This window comes from Symphalangus syndactylus, chromosome 3 (genome assembly GCF_028878055.3).
Source record: "Symphalangus syndactylus isolate Jambi chromosome 3, NHGRI_mSymSyn1-v2.1_pri, whole genome shotgun sequence".
In the NCBI taxonomy this organism is placed as follows: Eukaryota; Metazoa; Chordata; class Mammalia; order Primates; family Hylobatidae; genus Symphalangus; species Symphalangus syndactylus.
In genome coordinates, this window is record NC_072425.2 from 118,933,687 (window position 1) to 118,955,079 (window position 21,393).

General features: G+C 37.4%; 1 protein-coding gene across 6 annotated transcripts in view; it reads left to right on the plus strand.

Moving 5' to 3' along the window:
* The first annotated feature begins 492 nt into the window (after positions 1-492).
* The window catches only part of CEP126 (centrosomal protein 126), an 89,148-nt gene continuing 68,247 nt past the window's right edge, over positions 493-21,393 (plus strand). For 4 of the 6 annotated variants that reach the window (XM_063636441.1, XM_063636440.1, XM_063636443.1 and 1 more), the window contains exons 1-2: positions 517-897; positions 8,108-8,227. In XM_063636441.1, coding sequence (XP_063492511.1) covers positions 770-897; positions 8,108-8,227 — 248 coding nt within the window. In that variant the 5' untranslated portion in view covers positions 517-769. Of the gene's footprint in view, positions 898-1,345; positions 1,385-8,107; positions 8,228-21,393 lie in introns of those variants that run through there. The other 2 variants (XM_055272879.2, XM_063636444.1) reach the window with 2 other exon arrangements.

The following is a 21,393-nucleotide window of genomic DNA, read 5'->3' on the forward strand; positions in this document are numbered from 1 at the left end:
GAAGACGACTTCATAGGGAATGCCAGAAGAATTACCGAGTGGATGAGAGAATGCAGGGAAGGAAAATTTCCACTTCACAAAGACATTTTAAAGAGACGGTGTTTGGGGATGGTGATGCCACAGAAAGACTCACAACTCAAAATCTCACAACAGGATTCAGTAGTTTAACAAATTCAACTCCAAATTGTCCCCCAGACAATCACTGCAGAATCCTCCCGGTGGCAATTTCCTGTATCTGAGGATTTTACATCTGTCTTCCGTCACTGTCGGTACTGCCACAAAAAACACTCTCATAAAAAGGGAGGTAGAACTGCATCAGCCTCTAAAACACCACTCAGCTCACCCCTCGCGCAACAACCCGGGTCCCTAGGGATGCCTGGGTTGTCACCCGCCGCTTGAAGCTGGCGGGGCCGCCGGAGCCTGCGATTGGCTGCTTCGGGCACATCGTCCCGCCCCGCCCTGTAGCTCCTCCCAGGTTTCCGTTGTCAAGGACGCGGCGTCGGTTGTTGTCAAGATGGCGGCTGCAGGGTTGCTGCCAACCCCCTCTGCTATTGCCCGGCGAGGTTGCCGCTGCCTCAGCTGCCATCGCCGCTACAGGCACCAGTGCCGCTGCGCGGGAGCTAAGGCTGTCGCAGCCAACCCTTCCGCGCCCGTGACGCGGGGCCTGAGAGACGGACTGTAGGGAGGGGCCGAGCAGGAGGAGGAGGAAGCCAGAGCTGCCATGAGGGAGATGCTGGGGGCGAGCAGAGAGGCGGCGCTGAAGTGAAGGATGCTGGCGGGGAGGCCCGGAGCCCAGAGCACGGTCGGGGAACTGGGCACTAAATCATCGGACAACCTCGATAGAGCCCCCCTCGGCCCTCGGGAGAGCGGCGGGCATCACCGACCTGGCGCTTACCTGTATCCTTCCCAGCCTGTGGCTGCCAGGGTAGCGATGTTGAAAACGGGGCCCATCTTTTTTTCCAATTAGATTCCCATTACCTTTGACGCAGGGTGATCAAAACTAGCAAGTCATCTTAGTGCAGATATTTCCTTTAGCAACTGTCGTGGCTCACCTTAGACCTGAAATTATACCATTTTATCTAATTCTGTGGCTGCTTCCCCCCATCACCCTGTTATCCTACTCCCATTCTTCAACTTTGTAAAATTTTTGTGAATTTTAAGACACATCAACTGAGTATTCTGTGGGGATATTTTTTACCTTCTAGAATTATGCCATTATGTTCTTTACTTACATATTAACTACTTCCTGATTTATCGTACTACTTGGAGAGAGAAATTACACAAATAAGTAAAATGTTTTGCTATCCTAAAGAGTCCGTTTTAACAGTTATCCTAACACAGCCCTAAATGCATTTACCAGAGCTGCTAAAGGCTACACAGTTTGGTAAGTTGTTTTGTTTTCCATCTCTGCCTAGTCTGTTGTCAGAGCGACAGAAGAGAGGAAATGAGAAACAGGGGACCTGGACGCTTTACAATCTGGATTATCTCTGACTTTGCTCGAAGAGTTGGTTAAGCCTACCTTTGATGTTGCTGTTGGTTGCATTGTAGAAAATGGAAAGAGGAGAAGTATTTTGTTATCAAAATCTGTAAATCATGTTTATTCCTTTAGAGACTGTTGTGATGATTAGGATTTAACCTTTGTATTCCCAAAGGACTTGGTTGGCAATGATGGTGTTGTGTAATCATCTTCATTCTTGTCAGAGATGAGTGTCTTCTCTTTCCAAGTTAACTCTGTTTTCTTATACCCTTTGTCTCCAACTTCTAGGATGTTCTTTGTACTCTGTTACGATTTTAGCAGCAAGTCAACAATTTGTATTGAGTGCCTGCTCTTTGGCTGACTCTGTTCTAGGTTCTAGGGATACAAATCTAGTGAGGAAGACAAATGTGTATAGAGCTGCACTAAAAGTAAAATATCTCTCCTTCGATCATGCTTTCTCCAGCCTTCCATCCCTTCAGTCTTTTCTTTCTTTGGGCAAGTTCTCAAAATGGTAGCTTGCAATAGCTGCTTCTAGTTCCTCTCATCTATTCATTATTAACCCCATTCAGTTTGGCTTTTGCCCTTGCTGCTCCCCAAAATTGCCCTCTTAAAGCTGTACTCTGAAATGAACACAATCATTTTCTGTATGGATTTAATTCTGGCCTCTTGACATTATATTTTCTTGGACACAACTGCTATTACACTGACCCTGATTTATCTGCAAATCAGAAAATAGGGAAGTACTGTAAATGGCTCACTGAGAGTGTATTTTCTGTTATTTTCATTAATAAAATGGTTGTAGGCCTCATTTTTTAAAATTTATGTGGTATAAATTTTTGATACAAATGCCAAAGAAAATATTCATAAATAGAATCCAGCAATACTTTGAATGAACACGACCAAATAGACTCTATTCCAGAATTAGAATGACATTTCCTATAAAGAAATGCAACACTAAAAAATATCCTTAAAGGCCAAATCTATAGTTAAAATTAGGCAAGTTATAAATGAACATTTTAATAGATGACCAATAGACTTTGATAAAAATCCAACAACGTACGTGTGTGTGTGTGTGTGTGCTGGCTTATATATATTTTTGCTAGTTTGTATATGTATGTATATATATGTTTAGATAATATATATTTAAATTGGAACAGAGGAATTATTTTTGAACATAATAAAGATTATAACACTAAATCAAGAACATTATGTTTACCAGTTGGTAAAACACTAAAGCACCTTTTATATAAGTTTAATTGGAATGTTCTTTGTGTCTATAGTGTTTCCCATTGGATACCTAGTACAGAGTAGGTGCTCAAATTTGCATGACTAAATGAAAAAAAGGAAAGAAAGCAAATGAAAGGACCATAGTCTTAAAATAAGCAAGTATGTGGCAACATTTACATTTCAGTTTCAAATATGAACATGATACTCAGAGGCCATCTGGCTTTCTGTTGAAGACATTTTCTCACTGGAGTCAGAATTTTCTGACTCTAAAGGTTATAAAACAACAAAACCTTATAAAGTTTATTTAATTAAAATTAGCTAAAGTTCTATCATTTCAATCTCTTTTGATAGTTCAAATAGAAATAGAATTTTTTTAAAAAAAAAGGAAGGTCTCTCATGTCCCCTTATACCTGCCTTTTTTTCCTCATAAATATCTCTAGCCTTCAACTCTCCCATTTTATCCTAGCACCCACCTTGCCTCTCCTTTTCCTCTCCAGTTTAAACCCTATTCTTAACTATTTGAACTTTCTCTCAACATCTTTGGCTATTTGTACCCCAATCATTCTGCCTCAGCCACTCAATAACTACTATAGTCCTGCTCCTTTACTCCTTCATGCAAGTAATAAAAATGCTGTCAAAGAAAAATCACAAAACAATACAGATTGTACCACTAAAGATTGATGGTTTCCAGCTTCACCTAAACAGGAACAGGGTTCTTTCTTTTTCCTATTAATGCCTCTGCCAGGTTTCTGTCACCTTCCATCACACTCGATAGACTGTCTTACCACTTGATAAGACATGGATGCCCTGACAGGTCTCTTCCAACAAACAGCACAAACTCACACACTCCCACCCACCTGTCTTTTTTCCCCCCAGGCTCACTGATGGGATCTTCCTTTTACTATAGAAAGTGAAGTGAACCCATTCAGCTGGGCCCAGTGGCTCACATCTGTAATCCTAGCACTTTGGGAGGCCGAGGTAGGCAGATTGCTTGAGTCCAGGAGTTCGAAACCAGCCCGGGCAACATGGTGAAACCATATCGCTACAAAAAATACAAAAATTAGCCGTGTGTTGTGGTGCATGCTTGTAGTACCGTCTACTTAAGAGGCTGAGGCAGGAGGATTGCTTGAGACTGGGAGGTGGAGGTGGCAGTGAGCCGAGATTATGCCACTGCACTCCAGCCTAGGCAACAGAATCAGACCCTGTCTATAAATAAATAAATAAATTGTATTTGCTAATACCTACATAATAAAACATAGTTTTGTACCTTGTGTTTCTAAAAGGTACTGCCCCATGCTCATAAGATTTTGAAACTTATGTACATAATGCATTTCTAATGGCATATACATTTGTATAACCCCCTTAGGAGCCAAGTTTTCTATAATGTACTAAAAGATATAAAAATGCATATGCCTTTTGTCCTCGTATTTACCCCAGAGAATTTTCTCCAAAGGAATAATTCAGCAGGTTTTTATTAAATCATTACTATATTCTAAGAACCATGCCAGGCATGAGAATTACAGAAATGTAGAGAAGACACTTACGATGTACTCATGAAGGTGTCATCAAGTCATCTAGTGGAGGTTAGAAAAGGCTTCAAGGGAAGGAACTGCTTGAGATAGCCCTGAAAAGATGAGTAGAGTTAGCCAAGCATGTGCCAGGAGATAATGGTATGATACATCACGGGTTGTTCTGTTTATAATTATCTTAGTGTGTCTGGGCATAGGATTCATACAGGGAAATGTTAAGAAATGAAGTTGAAAAAACAAACTGTATTATAGAATGGTTTATATATAGGTCCAAGAACTTTGGAATTTTTCATGAAAGTGATAGGGAGCTTTTGGAGAACAACAAAGAGAAACATAATCAGATTTGCATTTAGCTCACTTTGTGTAGGTTCAAATAGAGGTTTAGAGTAAGATGAGTTAGAGGAGCACTGCAGTAGTCCAAGCAAGGGATTTAGAGCACCTGAGTTAAGGGAGAGGAAGAAGGTACAGTAGAGGAAAAATAGAATCAACATAACTTTAATAGATTTGGGGGGAAAATGGGTTATATAACACATAGTTATTTGTGATGGCAACATTTTAAACAACCTAACTGGAGAAAAGAAGAAAAGACTAAGTTCGGAGAGGAGAAGTGAGGATAGAGTGGGGTAGAATAAGCTATGCTTTAAAATCACATGTTACAATCCATATTATTCTTGGTTTTGTTTTTTAATGTTAAGTATATAAAAATTCCCTTCTTTTGGACAGGTATTTAGCAGTGTTTTTTATGGAACTCCTACCTTTACCATACAGCTTGTATAAAAAACAAAATTTAACCAGCCATCTAATTTTTTAAACTTGAATACCATATTTGAAAAGATACAAAAGCAGCAGGATTCTTTATGTTAATAATTAATAATTCAGCAGGAAACATACTATACTATTATATATAAAGAAAGTAAGTAGAAAATCATTTGGTTAAATTGAAGACTATATAGTTGTCAGAACATTACAAACATTACATTTATGATTTTCTTTATCCTGTCGTGATGAGACTTCAAACATGTCAAACAGAGAACAGAACTGTCTCCTCCTTGCTTCTCACTTAAGCCAAAGCATCTTCCCTCCCCTCAACTTCATGCTGGCCCTGTGCACCCTGAAAGGAAGTTGCACTTTTCTTTACTGCCGAGTTGTCACTTTCAATACCTAGCCATCTTGTTGAAGTCTGGCTCTTATTAAAGTATTCTATCAGAGAAAAACAGTTTTTCTGTGCTAGCAAAGAACCAAATTTTCTTCCCTTTTGGTTTGATTTTTATAAATCTTTTAAAAGAAATCTTTAAATAAAAATATGTTTGTGAGTGTGTTTGGGTCTTTGTCTTGAAGTCAAGTGTAAAATTTTATTTAAAATGAAGGTAAAATGAATTATGGCATATGGTATAAAGATGGTTAAATAGCAACATAAAAGAAAACAAATAAACCCCTATCAGCAAAGGTCTAAACAACAAAATGTTCAAATAAACCTGTTCTTCTGAAATATGTAATAATAGAGTTTCTTTAAAATATTGATGCTGAAGCACTATAGAATACTGAAATTAACACATTGAATTAACAAATTACGTACCACATAGTTTATTATTGAGTGTATTTCTTGTATTCTGTTTTACCATTAATAATCAATTTATGAGATTTTACAATCTTGATTAAATGCAGCTTTTAAAGAAAACTTTGAACCTCCCTCTTAGAGTAAAAAGTTTTTAAACAAGCTGTTTATTCTAAAAAACACAAGTAGATATGCCCTACAATCTATAACTTCAGTATAATCTCATGTATTTCTACATCTAATGATGAGGTACTAAATGTGATTACATGGTAATTGAATGAACTTTTTTTTTTTTTGAGACAGAGTCTCGCTGTGTTGCCCAGGCTGGAGTATAGTGGCGTGTTCTCAGCTCACTGCAGCCTCAACCCCCTTCAAGCTCAAGCGATCTTCCCACATCAGCCTCCCAAGTAGCTGGGGCTATAGGCATGCACCACCACACCTGGCTGATTTTTGCATTTTTTGTAGAGACGGGGTTTCACCATATTGCCCAGACTCATCTCAAACTCCTGGGCTCAAGCAGTCTGCCCACCTTGGCCTCCCAAATTGTTGAGATTACAGGTGTGAGCCACTGCGCCCAGCCAGATGAACTTCTTTTAATTCAAAATCATTAAAAACAGAAGACTCATGAAAAACAGAAAATTACTCTGACAAATTTGATAAAGATATTTAATAATGTCAATTAAAATACAACTAAATAAATTGGAGAAATTACTCATATTGCTACAACTTATTTAAGGAGAGTTTAATTTTATAAAATAAATTTCAAATGAATGGATGATTAGGATAACCAAAATATTCATCTTTTTCTCTGACAAGCTTCTGGATACACAGATGACTATACATGGTTTTCCTAGTGGTTTTTTATAACCACTAAGTAAGTCACTAAGTAAATAACTAAACTGTATTCCTAACCATTCTAGTTATATTGCTATTTGATTGTTTAATATTTGAAAATGTACTTTCCTACTATAGATTAAGGGATCTGTTGAAACATTTACTTCATCTATTTTCTGTTAGTGAAATACAATCTTCTTATTTCATTTTCTTATATTCATGGCTATGAGGGCAACTCGTTAGTAAGTACTCAAATATCTGTGTAATGAGGCCAAGCGCAGTGGCTCACGCCTGTAATCACAACACTATGGGAGGCCGAAGCAGGTGGGTCACCTGAGGTTAGGAGTTCAAGACCAGCCTGACCAACATGGTAAAACCCCGTCTCTACTGAAAATACAAAAATTCACTAGGTGTGGTGGCACGTGCCTGTAGTCCCAGCTACTTGGGAGGCTGAGGCAGAAGAATCATTGAACCCAGGAGGCAGAGGTTGCAGTGAGCTAAGATCATGCCACTGCACTCCAGCCTGGGCGACAGTGAGACTCTGCCTCAAAAAAAAACAAAAAACAAAAAACTGTGTAATGAATGAAGATATACAGTCTTCTTATCTGAGCTCATGATTTCTTTCTTTTTTTTTTTTTTTTTTTGAGACGGAGTTTCGCTCTCGTTGCCCAGGCTAGAGTGCAGTGGTACAATCTCGGCTCACTACAACCTCTGCCTCCCAGGTTCAAGAGATTCTCCTGCCTCAGCCTCCTGAGTAGTTGAGATTACAGGTACCTGCCTCCACGCCCGGCTAATTTTTGTATTTTCAGTAGAGACAGGGTTTCACCATGTTGGCCAGGCTAGTCTCAAACTCCTGACCTCAGGTGATCCACCCGCCTTGGCCTCCCAAAGTGTTGGGATTACAGGCGTGAGCCACCGCGCCCAGCCTGAGCTCATGATTTCTAAAAGTAGATTTTTTTCTCCAGGAAAAGTGAGCTAGATCTTAAGTTCCAATACCAACTCAGAATTTTTTTTTTTTTTTTTTTTGAAACAGAGTCTTGCTCTTGTCACCCAGACTGGAGCGCAGTGGCACGATCTCGGCTCACTGCAACCTCCACCTCCCGGGTTCAAGCAATTCTTCTGCCTCAGCCTCCCAAGTAGCTGGGATTACAGGCATGCACCACTATGCCCAGCTAATTTTTGTATTTTTAGTAGAGACAGGGTTTTGCCACATTGGCCAGACTGGTCTTGACCTCCTGACCTTGTGATGTGCCTGCCTCAGCCTCCTAAAGTGATGGATTACAGGTGTGAGCCACCACACCCAGCCCAAAATTTTTTTTACATAAAATGTTTGCCAGTCATGTACTAATGTGGGCACATACTAATTATTCCACAAAAACTATCATTACATCATTTGCATGAGGCTGTAGTTATATTTATCATATAGAACTGACAGGCATCCACTAAAGATGTAGACCATTGTTCTTAACTTAATGCTATCATTAGAGATATGAAAATCCATCTGGAGAAAAATTTAGAAGAAGAGCGCCAGATATTACTGCAGCAACAAAAAATATGTCGAAATCGAGCACGTAAATATTTTGTGGAGTCAAATCGGAGAAAAAAGTAAGTAATTACACTTTATTCAGAAGTATAGAAATTCAAAGTCAATATAAAGTAATAATTTCCCTACTTTGCAGCACTTTATGAAACTAAGTCATGGCAGTGTTATCTGTGAAACATTGATCAAGATTTGTGTGGCTTTGTAAATTGTATTATTTTTTTCCTTCCCAAAGCACAAGGGTAGTGGTGTATTATCTAGGTCTCTGACAGTAGCAGTCTTTTTTTGTCGTAGAACAGCTTATTGCATTGTCATATACACTTCTTAAAATGACTATGAAATGTATTATCTTCTTTTTTGTATCATTTCATGATGATTTTTAAATTACCAATTAATATTTGGTCTTTTGGTATATAGTTTGAGTTTGATTTGTTATTCACTTCTATATAATTTTTCTATATCTGCCACTTTTCATTCATTCAATCTGAAAAAATGGAAAAAATATGAATAATGGTATAAAAATTGGAAAAATATGAATAATGGTATAAAAATTGGAAAAATATGAATAATGGTAGCAATATGAATAACAGTAGAAGTGGTAGAAATGTTTTATAAGTGAATGCTGGAAGAAGGAGCTTTCTAGGGTAAACTAGAAACTATAGTAAAGTAAAAGTACAAATTGTTCAATCACTGCTTAACATTTTTCAGGATGTTTTTAAAATATTAGGCTTTTTTTGAGACAGAGCAGTTATGCCATTTTTGAATTGTTGTTTTTGCTACCTTGTCCATATTTCTACAATATATGAATAGCAGAAAATCCCTAGAGTTTATTAACTACATCACTGGGCATATGTTACAAATCCCATTTGGGGAATAAAAAATTGTTTACCTATAATTTTTGCCTGGTATTATGTTTCCCTTCAGATTAACTTTTTTATTGTCTGATGTAGTTGAAATCATTTACTGAAATTTAGAATTTTATTTTGTATGTATGTGTTTCTGTTTTTCTCCTACCTTTGGGCTCCTGGCATCTATAAACGGCGTGTGACAGGTGTTTAATAAAGATGAATAATCATATGTTGAAAGAGTAATGGACTTTGGAGTCAGAGATCTAGGAAATACTAGCTCTGTGAATTAAAGGAAGTCTGTTTAATGTCTTTAAGCCTCAATTTTCTCATTTATGATTGGAATTAATAACATCCATTTCAAGGGATTTTGGTGTAGAGCAGAAAGGGTAGAAATAAAGTGGAATATTTGAGAATACATGTAAAAATATCAGTGTCTGACACATAGGACTTCTTATTTTTTATTATTAATGTTTGTCAATTGTTTATTTTACAATAATCAACTTTGTTTAATAGCAAGCCTTTATAGAATTTTATTAATAAATTTTCTATTTGTATTCTCTCATCAAATGTAAGAATTCTGATGTAGAAAATAACAGAAGAGAAATCTTGGTTTAAAATTCTAAGAGGCAGGACATTTTCCAATACAATATTATTATGTTTTATTTTCTGTTACCCTAAAGTGCAATGTAAAGATACATAAACATTTCTTTTAAAACACTAATCATTTGTCTCTATTTCACCTTTTATAAGGGGGCTGAATTATTTGTGCACATCCGAATTTCAGAAGCTGTCTATGATTATGGTCTTCTTAACCATGCCATTGTCTATCAATTTATACTTCACATCATTTAAGTTTATGCTGTCCACTTACATTGTGGTCACAGAGGATTTTTTTGTTTTGTTGTTGTTTTGGGTGTGTGTGTGTGTGTGTGTGTGGTTTTTTGTGGTTTTTTGTTTTGTTTTGTTTTTTTGAGATGGAGTCTCACTCTGTCACTCAGGCTGGAGTACAGTGGCACAATCTCAGCTCACTGCAACCTCCACCTCCCAGATTCAAACGATTCTCCTGCCTCAACCCCCTGAATAGCTGGGATTACAGGCACGCACCCCCATGCCCGGCTAATTTTTTTGTATTTTTCATAGAGACAAGGTTTCGCCATGTTGGCCAGGCTGGTCTCGAACTCCTGACCTCAAGTGATCCTCCCACCTCAGCCTCCCAAAGTGCTGGGATTATAGGCAGTTTTGGTTTTTTTTTTAGTAGTATTTTCTTCGGGTAGAGACAGTCTCCTGCCATTTGTCAGCTATACGTTGACATTATCAGTGTTATGTGTCCAGCAGAAGTCAAAGGAAAATGTTCCTAGCATCAAGTTCCCTTTATTTTCATTAGTTGCTTTAAATCACACACATTTTTATTTTCTTATTATTTATTGCATTTCTATTAGCCAATATTTTTCTTGCATTGTATGCTTTTATCACATCCTCAAGTTTTCCATTCTCTCAGTCAGTATCTATACAATGGAGTCCCCTTTGTTTCCGGCTCCAGTAGATACTGGTTATCTTTTAGGCCTATTGCACAACTGGCATCCCAGAACTTTCTTTTATTGCTCTTAGGAGTTGGAGCCATAATTTTTTGCCTCTGATAGCATCCCTTTGTTTGTTTGTTTGTTCTTTGTATTCCATTAGTTTGCTGGAGTACATCCTCAAGTTACTTTCTAATATGCTTCTTTGTAGACCAAGCAATTTTAAGATACACACACACAAAGGAAATAAACTGGCTTATTTCCTACTTTTTCAGTCCAACAACCAGAACTACCTTTTGGTAAATACGTGAATGGGCATTTATTCACTCAACATGGAGAATTCAGTGAGCACAAATGATTCAACATTATATCAGGAAAAGAATTTATTTTGTTAATCTATTCTACCAGTAAACTTTAGAAAATGGCAATAATCTGGCCGGGCCTGGTGACTCACACCTGTAATCCTAGCACTTTGGGAGGCCAAGGTCAGTGGATCATGAGGTCAGGAGTTCAAGACCAGCCTGGCCAAGATGGTGAAACCTTGTCTCTACTAAAAATACAAAAACTAGCCAGGTGCTGTGGGGGGTGCCTATAATCCCAGCTACTCGGGGGGCTGAGGCAGAGAATTGCTTGAGCTCAGGAGGCAGAGGGTGCAGTGAGCCAAGATTGCGCCACTGCACTCCAGCCTCGGCAACAGAGCGAGACAAAAAAGAGAGAGAGAGAGAGAGGGAGGGAGGAAGGGGTGGGCAATAATGTGATTGATGCAACTTCATAAGGCAAAGAAATTGAGATAAATTTTAAGTAAAGAGCTCAAAGGGAACATTCAGATCGTTATAAAACACTATAATGTAGGCACATAAAAGCTCAGATGACGAGACAAAATTCTATGTAATTAACTGGCAGAATAAGAGAAAAACACGGCAAAATGGGGAGAATTGCGCAGTGAAGAAGAGGAAAGAATACCAAATGACAGATGAGGGACAAGTACTTTGGAAGGAAGGGTCACTAAAATCTACAATAAAAAAGATTCCTTAAATATCCTAGAGGCAGAAAAAAATACTTAGAGGATCAATGAAATACTTGGTGGACATGAAGTGTGAGGTAGCTACATTATCTGTGAGAATGATGGAGTTTGGAGTTTCTCATAAAAGTATTAAAAAAGTACTCCTAGAGTAATTAAGAAGGAATTACATGTTAAACAATAAGTCATATTTATTGAACCTCCATAGATATATATGCTATAAGCCAAAAAAAAAGATTCAAATAATTTTAGATATAAATTTAAAACTATCAATATCAATAGGTCTAAATATTCATGGGCAATACATCCATACTACATATATATTTTTTTGTTGTTGTTTTTTTGTTTTTTGAGATGAAGTCTGACTCTGTCGCCCATGCTGGAGTGCAGTGGCGTGATCTCGGCTCACCACTATCTCCACCTCCTGGGTTCAAGCAATTCTGCCTGCTTCATCCTCCCAAGTAGCTGGGATTACAGGCACCCTTCACCAGGCCTGGCTAATTTTTGTATTTTTAGTAAAGACGGGGTTTCGTCACGTTGGCCAGGCAGGTCTCGAACTCCTGGACCCAAGTGATCCGCCCGTCTCGGCCTCCCAAACTGCTGGGATTACAGGCATGAGCCACCATGCCCAGCCATCCATACTATATTAAAGAAAATTTGGGTATTTGGAAGTTATCTTTGACTATTTAAGATGTTGTTACATACGACAGTCATTTATTCACTCAACTAATATTTACTAGGAAACCCCAAGGTTTCATATTCCAAAGGATAAAAAAATAAAAAACATGATTTCTGTCCTCAGATTACTGATAGTGAAGTAATAAAAGATGGCAATGCTATGCAGTAAGTACTACAATAGCATCACTTACGAGATTCTGTGGAAGCACATGCCATAGACTTAAAGGACAAGAAAGAATTCCTGGAAGAACAAAGTCTGTCATATTAGTTAACCAAGAGTTAGCCAGGGAAGATGAAGAGGAAGGGAGATGTTTTATTTAGACAGAACAATATGTGAAAAAGCCTAATGTTATGAAATACAAGACAAAAGTTGTATGTGGCTGATGCATGGGAATATGTGGAAGAGTATCAGGAGATGAAGTTACAGTGTTGATAGTACACATTTTATGAAATAACTTTTATGCCAATCTAAAGAAATCAAAGATGCTGTTGAAAGAGTAAAATCAGAGGAGTGTCATGATCAGATTTATATTTTAGCTCATTATAGCAAAGGAGCTATAGGCTGGAGGCAAAGAGTACAATAGAAAGCTGTTATAATGTTCTAGGCAAGAAGATGGCTGTGGAGGTGGAGCTGGATGGAGTAGATAGGATCAGTAGGAGTCAAGGATTAATTATAGGTGAAGCATGAACAGCATTGCCAGAAATGGAATTCTTGTAGATTGTGAAAACTTTATTTTCACGTTTTAACATAAATTTTTCTAAAATACAATGGATATTTCTATAATCTTTCATATAGTTTATGATAAAAGTGGTTTGATCTTTTCTTCATGCCCTACAATCATTATTATGAGCATTAAATATTCTCTGTTATATTATTGTACTGCCTTTGAGCTATTAAGCTTTATTTAGGCTATAATAAGTAGACTGTAACAGTTAAGCTTGGTGAATTCTTGCATTGAGGATTATCTATCTTCTTGTAATTTCTCTTTTTAAAATTAAACTCTTGGCCGGGCGCAGTGGCTCATGCCTTTAATCCCAGCACTTTGGGAGGCCAAGGCGGGTGGATTACTTGAGGTCAGGAGTTCAAGACCAGCCTGGCCAACCTGGTGAAACCCCATCTCTACTAAAAATACAAAAATTAGCCGGGCATTGTGGCACGTGCCTGTAATCCCAGCTATTCAGGAGGCTGAGGCAAGAGAATCTCCTGAACCCCGAAGGCAAAGGTTGCAGTGAGCCAAGATCATGCCACAGCACTCCAGCCTGGGTGACAGAGCAAGTCTCCATTTAAAAATAATAAATTAAGTTAAACCAAATTAAGCTCTTTATTTTGAGGTAATTGTAGATTCACAGGCAATTGTAAAAAATAAAACAGATTCTATATACCTTTTACCCAGTTTCCCCCAATGATAACATCTTGCAAAACTATATAGTACAATATCACAACTAGGATAATAATATGTGTACAGTCAAGATACAGAACACTTCCATCACCACAAAGATCCCTCAAGTGTTGTCCTTTTATAGCCACACCTACTTCTCTCCCAGTCCCACCCCCTGGAAATCACTAATATGATGTTCTCCATTTCTACAGTTTTTTCATTTCCAGAGTGTTGTATAAATGGGGTCATACCATATATAACCTTTGGGGATTGACACTTCTCAGTACAATTCTTTGGGATTCGTTCAAGTTGTAGTGTGTATCAGTAGCTTTTTTCTTCTTATTGCTGAATATTTATTATTATTATTATTTCATGATATGGATGCACCAGAGTTTGACCATTCACCCATTGAAGGACATGATATCTCAGTCTATTATAAATAAAGTTGATAAAAACATTCACATACAGATTTTTGTACAAACGTAAGCTTTATTTCTCTGGGATAAGTGACCATGAGTACTCTGGTTAGGTCATATGGTAGTTGCCCATTTAGCGTGTTTAAAAACTGCCAGCTGTTTTTCAGAGTATAAGCATGATCCAGCTTTTTCTCATCCTCACTAGCATTTGGTATTGTCACTATTTTTTATTTTAATCATTCTGATAGGTATGTAGTAATATCTCATTGTGGTTTTAATTTGTATTTCCCTAATTGCTAATGATGCAGATTATCTTTTCATATTTTATTTACCATCTGTTCTCTTTTAGTGAAATTCTCTTTACATTTTTATTCATTTTTAATTGGACTGTTTGCTCTTTTATTATTGAGTTCTGAGAGCTCTACATATATTCTAGATAATAGTCCTTTGTAAGATATGTTGTTTGTAAACATTTTCTCCTACCTTGGAGATTGTTTTTCCATCTTCTTCATAGAGTCTCTTCCAGAGCAGAAGTTTTGAATTTTGATGAAATTCAACTTATTGGTTTTTCTTTTTATGGACTCTGCTTTTGGTGTAAAGACTAGGAACTCTTTGCTTAGCCCTAGGTTCTGAAGATTTTCTCCTGTGTTTTATCCTCAAAATATTATAGTTTTATGTTTTACAGTTAAGTCTGTGATCCAGTTTTAGTTAATCTTTGTATAAAGTATCAGATGTGTACCAAGGTTTGGAGGTTTTGTTTGATAGTTTTTTGGGGGGTGTGTTTTGTCTCCAGATGTCCAATTGGTCTAGCGTTATTTATTGAAAAGGCTACCTTTCCTCCATGAATTGTTTTTGCACCCTGTCAAAAATCAGTTGAGTATATTTGTATGCATCTATTTTGGGGTTCTTTATTCTGTTATTTTTGTGTCTCTTCCTCCACCAATACCCCACAATTTTGATTACTGTAGCTGTATAATAAGTCTTCAAATCATGTAGGCTGATTCTTCCCACTTTATTCTTTTTCAAAATTGTTTTAGGTGTTCTAATCTTTGCCTTTGAATATAAAATTTAGAATAATATTATCTAAACCTGCAAAAATTATTGCTGGGAGTTTCATAGAAATTGCATTATACCTGTATATCAATGTGGGATGGGGAAAACTGACATCTTCACTATGTTGGATCTCCTAATAAATCTACTGAGTTTTTTATTTCAGTTGTTGCATTTTTTAATTCTAAATTTTTCAATTCCAAATTTTTCATTTGATTATTCTTTATATTGATTCTTTATATTTTCTATTTATTTTCTGAAACTATTTTTTCATCTACAAACATGCTCATTGAAGCATTTTTATCATGGCTGCTTTAAAATGTTTGTCAAATAATTCTAACATTCCTGTCATCCTGATGATGGCATATGTTGATTGTCTTTTTTCACTAAGTTTGAGACTTTCCTGGTTCTCAGAATGACAAGTGATTTTCTATTGAAACCCGAACATTTTCATATTCTATTATGAGATTCTGTGACTTATTTAAACCTTCAACTTTAGCTGGCTCTCCCTGACACTGCTGTAGCAGGGGAAGAAGGGATGCAGCCTCATTATAGACAGATGGAGGTAGAAGCCAAGGTTCATCACTCAGCCTCTGTGGACACTAGAGGAGTAGGACAGTTCTTTATTACTGCCCTAGCAGGAGGAGGAGTTCCAGCTTCTCACGTGGTCTCCATTGATACCACAGTGGAGGTGGCCTTATTACTGCTGGATGGTAGTGAAAGTCATGTCTCTCTGCAGGCTTCCTCAGATACCACCAACTATGGAGAGGTAGGGCACCTCTTCCTGCCAGGTAGGTGAAAGTCCAGACTCCACGACATAGTCTCTACTAATACCAGGATGAGGAGAAGACCACATTACCACCACGTGGAGATGAAAGCCAGGCGTTGTACTCAGCTTCTCTGACACCATCCCTACAGGAGGCACATTGTTACAAGGGAGGCAAGGATAGAAATCTAAGCTCTCCATTCAGTCTTTTCTGGCTGGATGGAAGTGGAACCACAATATTCTGTGGTGTTTGGATGGAGTGGCAGGATTTTTGCCTAAGTTTTCTGTCTAGCTAAGCTGATCTTTTCCTTATCCTGAGGCTAGAGAGAGCAAGCTTTAGTTAGGACTTTTTTTGTGTGTGTGTCTAAGCTTGATGCTTCCAGGCTTCCAGTTTTTTTTCTGCTCCAAGTCTGGGATATATGAAACAAAAAGAAAACCCAGAGAACTTAATCACCATGCCCTTCCTCAGGCGCCAGGGTCCCTAGCCTGCTGACCTCCTCTTCTTCACTTGTCAGACTCTTCTTATGGGTGTGTGTTGGCGGGGGGCGGGGTGTAATTGCCCCTTGTATCTTCTGGTGATTGGTTCCAAGACCCCCAGGGATACCAAAATCCACAGATACTCAAGTCTCTTATATAAAATAGTGGAGTATTTGCATGTAATCTACACACATCCTCTCGTGTGCTCTGAATCTTCTCTAGATTACTTATAATTAATACAGTGTAAATGTTATGTAAATAGTTGTTATACTATATTTTTATTTGTATTATTTTTATTGTATTGTTGTGTCCCTTCTGGTGGGTTCATGGTCTTGCTGACTTCAGGAGTGAAGCCACAGACCCTCGCGGTGAGTGTTACAGCTCTTAAAGGTGGTGCGGACCCAAAGAGTGAGCAGCAGCAAGATTCATTATAAAGAGTGAAAAAACAAAACTTCCACAGCGTGGAACGGGACCCCAACGGGTTGCCGCTGCCAGCTCTGGTGGCCAGCTTTTATCCCCTTATTTGGCCCTGCCCATGTCCTGCTGATTAGTCCATTTTACAGAGTGCTGATTGGTCCATTTTACAGAGTGCTGATTGGTCCATTTTACAGAATGCTTATTGGTGCATTACAATCCTCTAGCTAGACAGAAAAGTTCTGCAAGTCCCCACCCAACCCAGAGGCCCAGCTGCCTTCACCTCTCATTGTTATTTTTATTGTTTTTTCCCAAATATTTTCAATCCAGGGTTGGTTGAATCTATAGATATGGAACCCACAGACATGAAGGGCAAACTGTATATATCATGCACAGGAGTTTTAGTTATACTTAGTGGGAGAAATAGAAAAAGTATGTCTACCTGCATTTTCCCAGAAGCAGATTTTGTGTCTTTTTGATGTTAGTTATTTCTCATTCTAGCAGCTCCTTCACATTTTTTTAATATTTCTAATACATTTTTACCTACTAAATTGAGGGATTTTGTTAGAACTGAAATCTAGGAATAGTGAATGAGGACCTAAGGGAGCTTGTTACTAAATTTTTGAGCTTTAGTTAATTGATATGTTTCTTTTCACTGACACCTCAACCTTTAGAGAAATGAGACACTTTTATATTTTTCCTTTGTATGATGTATATAACTAATTCTATGAATCTCTATTGTTTGGGTGTTTTGCCCTGTGATAGTGTATTGAGGGTAATTTTCAATGTTTCATTTGTTTTCTTTTCCAGTCAAGTGAAAGACAATCTGTTGGAAAATATGATTTTCAATACATTCTTTTAGGATTTCAAATAATTTTATGTCTCGGAAAGCACAGGATTATAATCTGGGACACATGTTTCTTTGACAGGCAATGAAAACTCACAGTATATTATTGGGTTTAGTTTTATTTCTTATAGGCTTATTGTTGGCATTATTGTTTGTTAAAAATGGTATTTTTCATTTCGAAAAACCATTTATCCAACTGCATTTTTTAATTTTCAAGAACAATTTATCCTTATTTGTAATTTTTAAATTTCTAATTGTCTCAGAATATATTTAGCTTTACCATTTAATATTATCATACCTCTAGAAAGTTGTAACTACCTAGATCTGAAATATCGTTCCATCCAGAAAAAAGAAATGTATCACAGAAGGCAAGTTCTTCAGTTCTACATTTGTCTCCTATGACCTCAGATACTATAAATACTACTTCCTAGGTTCTATTGTTAAACTGTTGCCATGATGTTTATTTGCTCACTTCTTAAGAGTATTTCCAACAGAGGAAAATGATACCCATAGCTGTAGACTCCTGGGAAACTAGAACAAATAGTTTGGCATATAGCTGTAATTTGATGAGATGGCTCACAGTGAGCCAAGGTGTTCTACATGTTTCATGAGGCAGAGCTGCACATGTTAAACAGACCCTTCGAAAGTTGCTAAGGCAGACTGTGTTTCCTCTGCGAAAAAGACTAATTCCAGGGTAAATAGGAAGCAAAAATGTACTTTCTCAACTCTGAATTCTACAATGGTAGAGAAGCTTTCTCATTTTTATTGCCATTTCCTTCTTTTCTCACAGCACTTACCAGTGTCTGGCACAGAATAATATAAAAGGAACTCTGTAAATAGTCATTGAGTAATGAAAGAAGTATAGTAATCATCACTATAATTGCTTAGTAAAACTTTTTATTATTGGCCTATCATTGAGTTCAGGAGTGGAAATGTCTGCTTATTGGTCACACTCCATCCCTGATTTAATGTGGCTCAACCTAACACAGGCTTTATTTTCTGTGGTCCCAGAAAATACTGTATGAAATTATTATTACTTTCTGTATACATTTTAGCCCAGAAAACGTGGCCACCATGGAACAATATGAAATGATGATGATGATAATTTGCTATCAAAATGACTTTTGGATAATAACAAGGAAAATACCACCTCTTAGCTTTGGAAATCTATCCTTCATCATTGCCAAATATTGCTGAGTTGGTGGTTATTTTCTCAATTTCTCAAACATGCTGTTTTTTTCCATCTCAACTCAGGGCATTTGCATACTGTTTCTGCCTAGAGCACTTTTTTCCCCATTTTAAAAGTGATTTGCCTTTGTGTATTTGGAGTTTTTTAGCTTAAATATCTCCAGAGAAATATTCCCTGTTTACCTTATTTAAAGTGGGTTACCCTGGCTCTCTATCTAAAACTAGAGTTTCTTTACTTCCTAGCACTTACGACAAATAGTAATTCTTTGTTTACTTGGTTTTGTTAGCTTGCCTCACTAGATAATAAATAACTGCATGAACCATATCTGTTTTACTTACTGTTATATACCGAACAGATACGTTATTAAATAAAAATAATAGATAACTGCTTTTAAAAGTGTTCTGATTATATTTGAAGTTGACATATGGTCAAACATTTATTAAACAATTATTTATTAAGCATCTACCAGGTACAAAGCATTGTGTCAGGAACCAGAATTCCAGAAATTAAAATTTCAGGCCCTGCACTCAGTGAACTCAGAGAGTAAGATGGGAAGACAGACAGTTAAAATGCAATTAATTCTGTCATTCGACAATGCTATTGCATGCTGCTGTGTTCTGAGCCCTATGCTATGTGCTGACACAGACACTGAACTTATGATACTTAGAGTCTGATAAACAATGCAGAAAAGTAAATAATTATAATTTAGTGAGATAAATCCTATGGTAAGGTTAAGCTTAGGGTTCCATGGGAAAACAAATTCGTGTTATGTGTGGAAGTTGGAGATGGAAGTGCTTTGAAGAAAAAAATTACAGAAAGGTTGTTACATAGTGTATACTCATTTAAAACCAGGTAGAATCAGGCTGCCTAGTTTAGACTCCCAGTTCTTCCACTTAATAGTTATGTGGCCTTGCACAAGTTACTTAACCTTTTTAAGTTTCAGGTTTTTTGTCTGTAAAATGCTTACCTCAGAGAACTGCTGTGGGATAAAACAAGGTAATACTGGGGTGGGGGGAGCGGGGAGGGATAGCATTTGGAGATATACCTAATGTTAAATGGTGAGTTACTGGGTGCAGCACACCAACGTGGCACATGTATACATATGTAACAACCTGCATGCTGTGCACGTGTACCCTAAAACTTAAAGTATAATTAAAAAAAACAGGGTAATACATAAAAAATACTTAGCATTTACAGTGCCTGACCATACTAAGCACTTGTAATGAATGATTATTATTTTCATAGGTCACCTTATATGTAATGACAAACCTTACTTTGCCAGCAGCCTTCTCCCAAACTTTCTTTCCATATCAGTCCCTAGCACCCTGATAGTATCCCCCATCCAAAATATAAACGCCAATCATGTAAATGCTCACATGCACAGTGCTTTTGGGAAGAAAGTAAACATGGAAAACTTTCACCCCCAAGAACCCCCCCAAAACAATGAAGACTTAAAGCAATTGAAGATATGTGATTATATTAGAAATTGTTCCTAGAACCCAAGTTGAGGAAAACGTGAAGTAATTTTTTCTATATGTGATAAGGTGTCTGCTTACAGCTTTTGTTTTTCTCTATGATAAAGGATGTGAGAGGGAGGTGGAAGGTGTTGTCATGGAAAGTGTGAAGATACTCATAGATACAAAGGACAAGGTGTCATCTTTGCTCTTTGTTGTCATTTATGGCCATTGCTCTCCCTTTTCTCTAAAATCCTCCAGCTGTCTTCAAGCAGATGCCATCAAAATATACTGCTTACCCCTACTTTTCCTTACTGCAGTAATCTGTAGATCCTCTGTGTCACTCCTTGAAAGTTTTAGCAACTTGGCTCTTTTTGTCTCCCTACCACTATTCTAGCAATCAATCTTTGTGATTTTAGTGTCCACATAGACCATTCATCCAACCTAATGGTCTGTCACTTTCTTGAACTTCACGCATTCAATGGCACATCACCTCAACTATTACCAGTTACTACTCCACCTCCAAAATCTCAATTTCAGTCATCTCAATCTCTGATCTATATCTCCTATTTTTCCATGCCACTTCCTCTAGTACCCTGAATTCAACAGTTCTAAGACCCCACCAGATCCCCCAGTCCATTTATCTTATTACCCTTTTTCTGTTAATCCCATCCCTCATGTTCTCACTTCTGTTCCAACTGAGCTTCACACTCCATAGTCTATCATTATCATTCCCCAGAATATACCCTCAAACCTCTTGCAGTCAATCTCTACCCTTCATAGCAACCACTGTTGTAATTTCTGTCATCAGAGTTAATTTTTCATGTTGAGATTCATCCATGTATTAGTTCATTCTTATTGCCCAATGGTATTCCATTGTAAAAATATATGATAATTTATTTGGCCATTCTTCTATTGATAGGCATTGAGTTGTTCTAATTTGGGACTACTAATAAAGCTGCTGGCGGAAAGATAATTATAGCAAAAATGGTAAAACATGAGAGAATCCATAAGTAGGAAATCTTTTTGTGGGTATACATTTTTATTTGTTCTGAGTAAACTAAAAGTAGAATTGCTAAGTCTTAGGGTATGTGTATGTTTAACCATATAAGAAGGTGTCAAACAGTTTTCCAAAAGGGCTGACCTTTTTTACACATCCTGCAGCATTGTGCATG